Source organism: Schistocerca piceifrons, chromosome 2 (genome assembly GCF_021461385.2).
Source record: "Schistocerca piceifrons isolate TAMUIC-IGC-003096 chromosome 2, iqSchPice1.1, whole genome shotgun sequence".
Taxonomy (NCBI): Eukaryota; Metazoa; Arthropoda; class Insecta; order Orthoptera; family Acrididae; genus Schistocerca; species Schistocerca piceifrons.
The window spans coordinates 696654689-696669000 of record NC_060139.1 but is presented as its reverse complement, the minus strand read 5'-3'; the positions used below and the strand labels follow the sequence as shown (position 1 = coordinate 696669000).

General features: G+C 36.1%; 1 protein-coding gene across 2 annotated transcripts in view; it reads left to right on the top strand.

Annotated features, from left to right (window-relative positions):
• The window catches only part of LOC124776304 (sodium/hydrogen exchanger 9B2-like), a 101226-nt gene extending 88622 nt beyond the window's left edge, over positions 1-12604 (top strand). Inside the window, exons 9-10 of one of the 2 annotated variants that reach the window (XM_047251233.1) lie at positions 3515-3616; positions 9376-12604. In XM_047251233.1, coding sequence (XP_047107189.1) covers positions 3515-3616; positions 9376-9618 — 345 coding nt within the window. In that variant the 3' untranslated portion in view covers positions 9619-12604. The remainder of the gene's footprint in view (positions 1-3514; positions 3617-9375) is intronic. The other variant, XM_047251234.1, reaches the window with a different exon arrangement.
• Positions 12605-14312: the final 1708 nt, after the last annotated feature.

The window sequence follows — 14312 nt, the reverse complement described above, 5'->3', positions numbered from 1 at the left end:
CTCTGTCAAACTCTTCACGCAGTATCATATCTCCCATGTCATCTTCATCTACATCCTCTTCCATTTCCATAATATTGTCCTCAAGTACATCGCCCTTGTATAGACCCTCTATATACTCCTTCCACCTTTCTGCTTTCCCTTCTTTGCTTAGAATTGGGTTTCCATCTGAGCTCTTGATATTCATACATGACAGTGTAAAAAGTTCTAATAGTTTTGTAGTCTCAAAATTTTATCAGTAAGGGATGTTTCAAATATAAGGAAAGAGGATGTTTGTGGCACAGTATGTAATGTCTCCCTTACAAGTGCTGTCAAAATCTTGGACTTTTCCCACAAAAAAAGAAGACCCACTGAGTATAATACAAGGAATGCTTAATCAGATTACAGTTTGAAAGGGTTAAAAATTCCACTCACTGGACTCTTTACATAATTACTATATGACTGTATGAGCATCTCGACTGCTACTGTTAATGATTTGCATAGCAGTAGTAATTCTTTTGGCAAAATCTTTAAATGCTTGACATTACAAAAGCAATAGTATGTCAAGTGGTAACATATCTTTCCACTTAACTTCACATGGCAATAGTAAGAAAGGCCACACAATAACAGACACTAGACAAACAACCTCTAGTATTCTCTAAAATTGCAAGTTAAAAATTGAACTTCAGGTTCCCAATTGGTACCTCATTTCCTGTACATGATTTTGAGCACCATTCAGAAATGCGTTAAATGTTTCCCTAATCTATTTTATTTCTTATTTACTTTAAATTCCCAAATGGTACCTCAATTGCTGAACATGATCTAGAGCATCATTTGTCAGTGTGTCAAATGTTTCTCTAATCTAATTTATTTCTTACTTTTAGATGAATCATACCACAAAACACTCAACCAGGTCTTTATTTCAATATTTGTTTATTTTGCTTACTTTTGTCTTCATATACATATTTTTACATGCCCCTCAATTTTGGTCATAGTTATATTTCTCTCATTGTACCAGTGAACTACAATAAGATAGTAGGAAAAAAATTTGATTTTTATTTCAGACTTCCATTAATTATTTGAGTCCTGCCACCAAAGTGTAGCAGATGTCTGGTACCAAGTGTCATATTGGTAAGAAGTGCACTCTGAAGTAATACATCAAGCTTCTGTATGACCCAGCAGAAGTCAAAACCTGAATGGTGATCGCCAGTCTGTTTGTAAACTGGTATACAGACTTCCATATCGTTGTTGCTATTACCAGTTATCTAACCAGTTGCTTTTATGATAAATTCAAAATCCTGCCTTAGTATTTCAGAAGAGGCATCACTTCACCAGTTGGAGTTTTGGAAGCAGTTCACTTACTTCGAAAAGAAAGAAATAATGCATCCACAATGGCCAATTTATTCCCCCCCCCCCCCCCCCTCCTCTCTCTCTCTCTCTCTCTCTCTCTCTCTCTCTCTCTCTCTCTCTCTCTCTCTCTCTCTCTCTCTCCCTCCCCCCCCCCCCCCTCTCCCTCTCAGGTTGTGCCACTCAGCCTCTGAATGATGTTGTTTTGAGTTTTTTTTGTCTTGGATGATGTGTTTTCCAGGTATTTTTTAAAAGATGGAGTGCAGCTGAGTATGATGCCAAGTACTTGGGGTACTTGTTGTGACGGAGAATATTGCCATCAAATTGCACCTTGAGCTCAGTGTTAGCTTGTTTCTTTGTTGAGGTGAAGCAAGCAAATCTTGCTGTTGCTGGTACAGGGCTTCAGTCTCAATTTTTTTTAAATATGAGTTAAGGGCTGCTGAGTCCTTCCCTCTGAGTGACTGAGCTCTTTTGATTGACAAGTCAGCGTGATATTGTCTGCATAGCAAAATTTCCTTGAAGATGTTTTTGGAAGGTCAGAAATATAAAGGCTGAATGGGAGAGGGGCTAGAACTGAGCCCTGTGGCAGGCTATTATTTAGTTGCCTTATTGAGCTTCTATTTCCACCCAAACAAACCAGAAAGTATTGATTGCTTATCATATTAAGACATGCTTTTGTTTGGCGTTTAATTATTTTCAGAAATTTGCAAATCATTTCTTCCCGCCAGATGGTGTCATATGCTGCCATAAGATTGATGAAGGCCAAAAATGTTTGTGGTTTCTTCTGGAAACAGGCACATATGAAAGTTTTCATAGCTAGTACTTGGTTGTTGCAGCTTCAGTGAGGTCTACAGCTTCAGTGAGGTCTAAATCCCACTGGTTCTATTGGAATGAGTTCTAAAATACATCCACTAATCTGCTGTAAATAAGTCTCTCCAAGAGCTTATATGTACAACTAAGCTCGCATCTGCAGTAAAGTACTGCATTTAGACCCTGGGTCTACATGAACTAGAGTTCCTCAGAAGCCAGATCTTTATTGCACTTTCTAGCTACATGTATGCAGGCTAACATAGGCAATCAAACACTAGCAAATGGCCCTTCTTGGGACCAAATGACTAAAAAACTGGGACGTTCAGACCTTGTTTGCAAACTAAATATGTCCTGTACAGACTCCCCAAAATACACAATACAGGTATGCCCTTTCAGTGAATTGTGAACACTATTTGGTTGCTAACTCATAGGTTGGAAAAATGTCTGGGCAGTCTTCTTACTCTACATGTGAGTTACTATGTGCACTGTAAAAAAATGAAAAAAAGGGAGGGATGTCAATGATAGCTTACTGAGCAGTGGAGAGAGAGAGAGAGAGAGAGAGAGAGAGAGAGAGAGAGAGAGAGAATACAAGTGCATCAGTGAACATACTGGAGTGAAAGCTGTAATTATGACTGTAACGAAAATAAACTGGAGGTAAATAGCACAATGACAGGCAAATGGACCATAAATGGAGCAATGATTTCTTTACTGGATTCCAAGACACAAGAGACGCTCAAGGTGAGGACTTAGTGGAAGCTGAATACATGACATCTGAAAACAAATACGAGTAACATGGATGCATATAGCTAAGGACTATAATGTACAAAAGGTCTAGAGATGGTCTGTATCCAGCAGTAGGTGACAACAAATCACATAAACAGACTTTCATTCCTTGGTTATCCTTCACTTTGTCTTAAATGTTGACTTCTTATGTAAGTGCCAGTGATTTTTTTCATTAACATTCTTTTGTTGTTGGAAACCAAATGAGGTGGTGCACTGGTTAGTACACTGGACATGCACTCAAGATGGAGTTCAAATCCCCACCCTGCCATCCAGATTTATGTTTTCTGTGATTTTCCTAAATTACTTAAGGCAAATGTCAAGGTGGTTCATTTGAGAGGGCATGGCCAATTTTCTTTCCCATCCTTCAAACAATCCAAGTTTGTGCTCCGATTCTGATGAGCTTGTTGTCGACGGGACATTGAATACTGATCTTCGTTTGTTGTTGAGATTGATCTATGTATGTAAGTAATAGAAACCAGTTTAAATAGCTATTATATAATCAGAGTTGTCATTCATTGTTGCATAACTCAGTTATATATTTACAGGTAAACTGAATATAGATTCACAGTAAGTGACATTTTTATTTTTTCGTTTTCAGGTTCGTGTATGTGCTAGCTGCATCGCAACTCTAGGAGGAACACTGACTCTGAAGGAGCAGCTTTTTGTTGCCATAGCGTGGCTACCAAAGGCAACAGTTCAAGTAAGTTAACATAATGTGAGAACTTTGGTTGACATTTGTCTTTATTTCCTATTACTGTACTTACAGGGAATAGTGGAAGATCCATTACACTCAGTGTAAGTTGTGATCCAGTGTTGACATGATGCGACATTTGTATACTTGCAGTTGGAGATTAAATTGATACAAGTTTACTCTCTTATCATAATTGTGACTACACTATATTTATCATATCAGAAGGTCACTCTCTTTTCCATGTCAAGAAAGGGGAAATATTTAAGGCCAGTGACAAGGTGTTGCTGGAAACATTTGAGGTAGAATGAAAAAGGACTCATAGGCAAGATTATAGTTGTTTCCTATCAATAATGTGTGAAAAGATAATATGTAGAAAGGAAAGAAATTTCTCTAGCAGCCTCTTTGCATTAAAAATATTACATGACCGTGCATTTAGTTACACATGCATAAAAATTACACAACATTTTTTCCACAATGAGTAGAACAGGAAGTAGAGGCAGAGCTGTCATTAGATAAATATTGAGGAATTAGATGAAGTAAGAAAATAGCAGAAATAGGCTTAAGAAATCATTGAATAATATGGAATCTTTAGTCATAAAGCAGAAGAACCTCTGTAAATCAGAGAAAAACTACAATCATATGCTTAAAAATATGTACATTGAAATGTACCAGTGGTGTTACTGTTCCAGATGTGAGTAAAGAATACTTAGATGCTATGATATAGCTACTATTCTATTACTCCTATTGAAGAAGCTTCTACTTCATCTGTGACAAGTGAGGTACTGTAAATGTTTGTGTAAACATTTCAATGCTACTTGATATTTAAGTATAACTGAATAATAATAGGCAGCATAGCGAGAGTTCAACAGTATGAGAATTTTTCAGATTTCTCTAATTACATGAGAACCTTGAAAATATGTAATACCAGCTAACTTTTGCCATGCTGACATATAATGTGTGAAATATTATGAGGAGACAGAAGATATTACCCTAGAAACTTGAAAAAGAAGCATTTTGGTGGAATTTCTGAATGCACTTGTGAGCCAATTGTGGAGCCTGTGTTAACAATTTTCATGTGTATGTCACAAAACAATATGGTGGACATTTTTTTAAGGCAATACTGTAATACTTATTTATTTAAAACCAAAAAATCCCAACCTAGTATCAATTAACTGGTTTACACTAAAGAAAAGGGTATGGAACCGACATTTCTGGCAGTTGTAGTGCTTTTATTTGTTTTTATGGCTGCTATAAAGCTTCGTGGCATGACTAGAGAAAGACTATCATCTTTTTCTCAGGATTATACTGAAAATGAGCTGCAATTTTTGATCAGTGGTTCTTCCCGATTTTTAAATCTGAATCTCCTGATTTTTGGTTTTTGAAGGGTTTGTGCTATTTTAACCAAAATAAACTGATGCAGTACGAAAATAAATATGTCTGAAACAAAAAGTAATGATCTGCAATGATGAAGAATGAATTAAAGTGCAATTAAATACCAATAGAACCAGTTTCATGAATGGAGTAAAGCAGTTATAACAAATAAAAGTGCTAAAGCACAAAGTGCTTTCAGAGAGAATCGGACTGATTTTGATGTACCAATGTAACAGTCTAGCTTCACCAACTGACTGCTGCTGAAATGTTTGTTAGATGCTGTGTAATGTGTCTGTCACTAAGCTATTGGCACAGACTCGACACATTGGATTCATGTCTGTGAGGATGGCCATTGAAATCCTCTTTCTGCTACCCAAATTTAAGTTTTCTGTGACTTCTTTATATCACCCAAAGCAAATGCTGGGATGGTTTCTCTGAAAGGGCATTGGTCAGGTTCCTCTCCATCCTTCCCTGATCTGAGCTTGTGCTCTATCTTTAATACTGACTACAAAACCTGACCAATAGAGAAGAAAAAAAAGGAAGTCCTATTTGTTCCCATGTACCAGTTTAATAGTCATCTGAGTGTTCTTTTACTTGAGTAATGTGTACTCTGCTTGTAATAATACTGGATTGCAATAGCGTAACCTTCTTTGGATGTCCACATCCAGATGAAACCCGATAGCACTTTGTGATGTAGGATATACGAAAACTCATTCTCACCATTTTGTACCCATCACCAATGAGCTGCCATCATCCAGGACAGAATTTTTTTATCTGATGCTTCTGATGGACATAGTGAGGACTATGTGATAGGGAAAGTGTGCCAATGGATTTTAAATGTCTGGAAAAGACATTTGCTTCCAGAGGTTATATTTATCTTTGCATGTACAGAAGAAGAAAAAGAAGTGTATGGTTTTTATTCAAGATAACGGCATGTTCTATCATTAAGATCATTACTTTACCCAAGCGTAATTGATGCCATGCGTTAGGAACCATGATCTCAGTTGTTACAACAAACTAAAAAAACTGCACACATCTCAATTTCTTTCATTAACAACTGCTAGTTTTGGTCTGTTGTGCAAATCATCTTCAGGTCTAACTGTGCAAGGTGCAGTTTGGCAACAGTGATATGAATGACAGAAAAGTAATGTTATTACATTCATGCCATTTTTGACAAACTACTTCTTGTGGGGCCAGACCTGAGGGTGATATGCAGGGTGGATCAACACCAGTAGTCGTTAATTAAAGAAATTTTGTGCCGGATGGTGTTTCTTCATTTGATTATTTACCCAAGCACTTAACAACATTATAATTCAGAAGACAGTCGCAAACTGAACATAAACTTGCTAAAATTTAGTAAACAGAGCTAAAATAATAGTACCAACGCAAAACAGCACAGTAATAGTAACAGTCCAACAACAGTTTTTTTTTCAGTTTTTGGGAAATATAAATGTTGCAGAGACAGTGAAAACCATCAAAGAGTGTTTTTGATAACTTGGACAACAATTTTTAAAATGATTTCTTGTTTGTCAGGCATAAAAAGCTATGGCAATAATTTTATTTTGAGTGAAACAGCTAATTAGCTTTCTTCTTTTTATATATATATATATATATATATATATATATATATATATATATATATATATATAATCCCCATCATTCTGTTTAAAAGTTGTTCATAGCTGTGCTTAAAACTATCAGAAGTTCCACCTTTGAAAAGGTAAATGCTGCTTTATTTCTTGTAAATGCTATTTCAGATGCAATGTTCCAATTTTGGACATACAGTATGTTGCTTTGTACTTTAGTGGGTTACTAGCATGCTGAAACATGTCTTTTAACTTCTTTCAGCTGGCACATTTCGGTTAACATCTTTCAGTTGAGTTCTAGAGACAAGCTTCATGGACTGATTTAAGGCATGGTAGATTAAATCTCTGTGCCAGCCTGGGACTTCAACACGGAACCTTACATTTGGTAGGCAATACAGTCACCAAATGAGCTATCCAAAACTGCCAGCTTTGATTTTGCCATTATCTCTTTGCAGTTTTCCAAACTTCACAAATGCTCTTCTTAATACCTTGCGTGCCTGGTTTGAAATTTATTGCTGGAGTATCTCTTCTTTGTGCTAAGAACTGAATCAGCATTACTTGTGTTAATAGGAGAACGTCTTTTTCGTAAACTAGTGTTGGAAAGGAGATAATAGCCCCCCTAGCATTAAGAAGAGCCTGCTCAGTGCTTAGCTTTGAATTAGGCCAAGAAGCATGCTTAAATTGTGCACATGGACGAATACTTGCTGCAGTAGACAGGGATCTAGGTTGGATTCTTGATGTGACACAATCTAAATTTATTATGAAGCTTAAGTCTTGCTTGTTAATATCAAATGGCTGTATCAGAAAGAGTCAAAGAGTAATATCCTTGCATCAGAATTGTTGTAATTACTGTTCTTGGTTAGCCTTTGAAACTGTCATGTAGAGAAAGGTTGTATTTTTGCTTGTGTGCACATATGCAAGAAGTTTCATTAGCTTATGAGAGTCAGAATGTTGAAGTTTTCTCAAAACATGGAAACATGTTCTTTAGGACTGTTCACATTTATCTGACACCTTCGTAATGTTAAAAAAAAAACCTGTGGAAGCAAGTTATATCTTTTACAATAAGCTCATGCATGATACAAATAGCCTGAAAGTATTATAGGCATTCAAACACAAACTAAAATGTTACAACACTATGACGTGTCCCTAAACTACCTCAGAATTCCTGTAGAAACATCGCAAAAACTAAATGCAAACAGTACATGCGTAGTGGTAAATGTGGCTAGCTGGCCGCCGTGGCCAAGTGGTTCTAGGCGCTTCGGTCCGGAACCGCGCTGCTGCTAAGGTCGCAGGTTTGAATCCTGCCTTGGGCATGCCTGTGTGTGATGTCCTTAGGTTAGTTAGGTTTAAGTAGTTCTAAGTCTAGGGGACTGATGACCTCAGATGTTAAGTGCCATAGTGCTTAGAGTCATTTGAACTATTTGAAATATGACTACAGTAAGCATTTGTTCAACTCTTAGAATCAGTATCTTTCTTGCCTTATATACTTCAGTGACAAATAGTGGATGTTTGTGTGTATCATGAATTTCTTATGCATGTCTTATTTTTTCCATTATTCTTATACTATGTACCTCTGCTGCATAAATAACGCACATACAGGGTGCCAATTATTGAACTATAAGAAAAAAAAAGAACATAAATTAGTTACAGACTATGGTGTGCACACCCTTTATTCAACATGTAAACGTCACTACAGATATTTGGATTTAGGTTATGACATATTCTATATGCCTGCCCTCATTGGTGATGATGTGGTGCAGACGAATAGCGAAACTCTGCTTGACCTACTGAATGTCGGAACATCAGTGCAGTCAATGACCTCCCAATTGGCTGTTTTCACAGCCAGAATGTGATCTCCAAAGTGCTCCTACAGGGCATAAAACACTCTCCTTCGATGGGAACAAGGTTTGTCTTGTATGAACCGCATCTCGTCAAAATCAGGGTCACTTTGCATAATGGGGTGAAATCATCTTTCAAAACCTTCACATACTGTTCAGTAGTCACTGTGCCATCAAGGAATATTGCACCGATTATTTCGTAACTATTCTCAGTCCCCCAAATGTGCCAATTATGCTTACTTACGAACACATACAGATGAAAGTGGGCTTCATTGCTAAACCAAACCGTAATGTGCATACTAATGATCTTTTTCAATTTGAAGTGCTTCCTGAATGTGGTGTGTGCCACTGATGCCAAAAAGATCCTCCATAAAGAGTGACAATCATTTTCTTGTCATGCTCTGTCCGGTGGTGTTATCCCCATACACAGTGAAAATGTTTCTGGCTGCCTTAGCAGCTGTCTACCCTCTGTTGAACTCAAACAGAAGAAATGTTCTGATTTCCCCAGTTGGCACTCCATTTACTAGTGTCCACTGATCCACTCATATCTCCAAATGACAAAATAACAGCATGTAAACTCAAACAGCAAACTACAAATAAAAAATGACAATTGATAAATATATCCTTAGCAACCAGATACCAACATGCAAATCAAAAGCACTACTGACTTATGCACCAAGCTAATACAAATAAAAAATGACAATTGATAAATAGATCCATAGCAGTTAGAATACCAACATGCAAATCAAAAATGCTACCGACTTATGCACCAAGCCTATTGCCTAACACTCAGCTTAATTTCCTGTAATTAAAAAAAAAAAAAGAAAGAAAGAACGAAGTCTTACACTATGGCAAAGGTGGCTCACTACACGTTTAACGACTATCATTAAATTTTTCACAAATTGTTAATGTTTCATACCTCCTCTCCTGAATATGTTGAAGGTTTCTGACTGTGTTACTTTTCACTTTTCAGGCTGCTCTTGGACCTGTAGCTCTAGATATAGCAAGAAAAAGAGGAGATGCTTCAGAAGATTTTGCATCAAAGTTGCTAACCGTTGCTGTGCTATCGATTTTGTTGACTGCTCCTACTGGAGCTGTTGCTATTTATATATCTGGGCCAAAACTTTTAAACAGAGTGAAAGCAAAATATAGTTCACCTATAGAAGAAGAAACCAATATTGCTGATGTTCCTCTGCATGAAATTGCTGCTAGCTGATTTTTGTGAGGCCAACAAGTCTTTCATGTTGGAGCACAACATAGTATGTTGAAGGGAAATGTCTGTATGATGTGTTTTGTGTCAGTCTGTATGTATGTCACTATTTTACTAAGTGGTACTTAAACAAAACTGATTGTTATTTTTATTAGAATTTTCATACATTTTCACTTAAACAGTAAGAAATACTCTTTCTGCAGTTTCTGAAATGCAAAACAATAGTACAAAGTTGTGTGTTTTTGCTCATGTTATTTTAACTTTTGTGTTTTATAAATGTGATGCATCATAATTAAGACTTAATATATTCCTGCTGGGAATATCTTGACTTGTGTGATGCAAAATACCAAAACTTTCATTGTTGTTGTAAGCAGGAAATCAGTAAGTCATAATAGTCTGTACTTACCAGTTACTTTTGTAATAATTTGTGTTCCTTGTTAAAAATGTAGGATTTGGTACTTGTAACTCATTGTTTTATGTATATTTTTATGTTGTAGTTCATGAAATCAATGCAAGAAAGTTGAGAGACCAAACAGACTTAAACATGACTTAAAAAAGAAATAATTTTATCAGATTAACATATTTTAATATAAATTCTTAATATACAAAATAGTACTTATATTGAGTGTGGAAGTAACAAAGGGACTAAATGCTTTGTTATGTTGGGATCATGAAATATTGAAAATTTGAATTTTTTCAACCTTTAATTACTTCATTATTTAGGGGAACTTTGCTCTGTTGAAGTCACAAACAGTTTTTTGTCAATCAGTGAATCATACTGTTGAATCTTGTCAGACAGAATCTTTCACCATTTCCACCCAAGAGTTGCAGATTTGAGAAAGTACCAATGTGGAATTGTTCATTCCCATGTGACATAATGTTGCTGACTTGTGTAATGTCTCTATATGTTAACTGTATAATAACTCTACATTATGTTAAGTATATCAACTTAAGGTGAAGGTTTAAATATGAACATTATGAAGCACAATGCCTAATTGTGAAAGCTTTTTATTTGGTTTTTTTTTTGAGTTTATAAAATATGTTGACTGGAGAAACATCATACAACTTCACTTGTATTGTATTGGTCAGCTTCAACCCATTCCTTTCTTTGTACTGGTCAGAAAATAATTAACTTGAATTTCCAAATAAGATAAGAAAATCTAGAAGAGTTGACAGTTCATTCGTGTAGTTTGAAAAACTTTGTATGGACTGCAAAATTAGTCTTTTTACGCTTTTTTGATGTGAAAAAGTGACTGTTCTATCACAAACCTTGCATGCTCTCTATGTCTCAAATTTTATTAGAGTGTATATGTTTTCATGAATTTGTATGGTCTTTTTATAGTGTTTTAAAATGTTCATTCCTCAACTTGGTTGCAAAGGAAGTTTCTGTACGTACTAGAGGAGATGTGGGATATGTGAGTTTGCTATACAATGTGAGTGTGCCACCATTAGTGAATGAAGTATTCATCAGAGGAAGTGGATCAATTTCCAACTCTCTTCCACTTGTTAAAATGTTTTTAGATGTGTTTTGCCAGTATAGTTTTGACTTGTGCTGTGAGGTTAAATAGTTACAAATCTTATTCCATTAATATGAATCCTGTAGCACTCTCAGAAAATCTCACAGATCTAACCACTGGAGCAGAAGAAAAAATGCTACTTATCACCTCCCATCTGTATGTGACATATGACTTAGATGCTTAGTAGTAGCTCACAGAATAGTGTTGTGATTCTCAGAAGCAAAATCTCTGGTTTATTGTTAAAAGTTATGGGAACCAGTCAGTCAATTCAAAATAAATAAACACTTTTGATTTTCACTGGATCATCACAGATAATGCAGTTTAATCCCACAAGACCAAAACTAATTTTTGACTGTAGCCTCATCCAGTCAGTTAATACCCTCCCTTTACAAAGATCTGACACCAAAAACTCTCATTCCTGTGGACATTGAGTAGAATGAGTAGAATCTTCAACATGTCTACAGAACTGCTGATCACCATCTTCTTAGTTACAAACCTCTTAGGATACTCCCTATTTCACTAATTCACATTGCACAAACATGTGCTCAACTCCCCCCAAAATCAAGTCCAGGACAACTCCAAAAAGTATTAAACAGCTTTCCAGCCAGTATCGGTAGTTTGGCTTTTGCCTCAGTTTGGGGATTTCAATTGGTGCTGAGAAACTACCTCAAACCAACTGTGGTAAACTTAGGAAAACTTAGTCGCATCAGCTTCACAGTGGGACAAAAATTCCACCAAAATTGTAGCAGTCTTTCACAAATGTCACAATTTACTCACACTTCCATGAGGTTTGTAAACATTATGTTACAGTGTACCTAACAGACTGCAGAAATATGAGTCACAGATGGTGCTCTGAAGCAGATTTTTCAGTGAGCATAACCACTGAAAGAGAAGAATTTGGTAAAAGGGGGAGGACGAGGGAAAGGAGTAAAAATTGCCTGATAATAAGTGAAGAGTGATGCCATCACAAATGCCACTAAAAGTGGAAAAAATGAACCTAAGTCAATTTGGCAGCCTCAGAGAAATAGGTCCAAAACATTCCAACTATAATTTTTGTTTTAGTAATTTTGTCAAATGCATGCTTTTCTTTAATTTTGATTTCTTTCACAGAGGAAGCTGTGTGTTCTTTACTTTTCAGTGATCTTCTTTATAAGGGTTTTGAGAAAGGAACATCTTTAACATATAATATGTAATATAATGTTTTGTGTTACATTAGGTGAACTTAATATGGAAAGATAGTGTAAACTTGTGTGTACTTACTTTCCAGCTGTTGAAGTGTTATCTCGTATCTGTTTACAAGCATTAAGCAAGATGACAAATGTTATTTTTTTAGTTATTGTTTTAATATGATGCATTTATAATTGTTTATTTTGAAAGATCTTTATGTTTAAATCACAAATGAGTTTGTGCCAATGGTGTGATTTATAGACATAATTCAATGTGACAAAACATATATTTGTGGATATTGTTTTATATTTGTTACTGAAAAAATAAATGCAGCTTTATAATGGCAACTGAATGATGAAATTCTCTGACTGCAAGATGTAATGTATGCTAGAGATACAGATACATGGTGGGTCAGTATGATAGGGACAGGAGCACTGTGCACAAGACATATCTCTTGGGAATGGGTTAAACCAAATCCAGATTACCTGCTGTGTGTGAGTGTGTGTTTTGGAGTTCACAGGTTCCTTCATGAAAGTAGTCCAACTAAACATATTTCTAATGCTGCTCAGCAACATAACTAGTCAGAAATAATTCCATAAACAGGATTTAATGTATCTGTATTCCTGCTCAGAGCAACACACACACACACACACACATACACACACACACACACACACACACACACACACACACACACACACACACAAAACTTTAATATGGATTTGATTATGGAAGTTTCAATCAATTCCCAGAATCTTTAATGAAGGTTTTTAACAAACTATTCTTTACTTTGTGATAACTTGACCACAATGCCAAAAATACTCACACATCACACTTACCAAACTGAATGGAGTATCAACATCCCAACAGCAGAGGTTCTTTTTTTTTTTGTCCATGATGGCTGACAAAAACATTTGCAAAAGGATCAAATTATGCATTATCTACTTGTTGTTGTCTGATAGGCATCTTAGCCCTTGCACAATTTTTGAACATTGTTATGCTGACAAACTGTATTTTATGCATTTTGCAACTATTACTGTCTGCCACTTCACAAGCCAAAGTATATCTAACAGACCGCAGAAACACGAGTCACAGATGGTGCTCACAGGTTGACTTGAAACTTCAACTTCACTCTAGTTCCTCTTGCCTTTCCAAAGTTCACTGAGATAGCTCTGCCATCTGACAGACAAGTAATATATGTAGAGAGGAACAATGAATACTTTTGACTTGACTACAACAGTAGGATTATAACTAAGAGGAAAATTAGCCATTACCATTATTATTATTATTTACACCTGATATGTAAATTCTATGTTTTGAATATTTGTGAGAAGTTATAACTGTGTACTGAACTACGACTGGACACTGGAACTTAACTTTGGGAAACAATGTTTTTCTAGTTGAACAATTATAGTCAAGAACGGCGAGCAAATAGTGCCAAGCTCAACTTTTGAGACAATGTATTTTGTCCAGATGCGTCAATTGAAAGAGGCAGATATCTAGTGTACCTTTAAATGTTAACTTGCCACAAATATTTGAATAGTGAATACTTATCACAGAATGAGACATTTCATCTGTGCCACAGTTATCTTGAAATTAAAGGTGAGATGTGTGATTTGTTGCTCTGAAAGTGGAACATTAACTTAATATTTCTTAGGCTTTACTGAAAGTATAGTTTCATTTCCACTGTTTCATGTTGACAGCATGCATCACTGGTGTCTGTTCACCACTGTGTCAGTGCTATCTGTGTCATGGCTACGGTAGAAGCCCTGGCGGTACATCAAGACAAGTTCCTCAGTTGTTGACCGTGTACCTCCCTCACAGAGGATTAGATTGTTACCTCAGATCCAGAGGAAATTTTTTCCTCTTTGTTTGGTGAAATGGCTTCTGCTTCCTTTTTCACTTGTTTGCTTCCCTTTTCCCTTCTTTATTTGCTTCTGCCTCTTAGAAGCAAAGTGGTGCAGTAGTAAAACTCTGAACTGATAATCTAGAGAAGAATGATCCAAACTAATATTC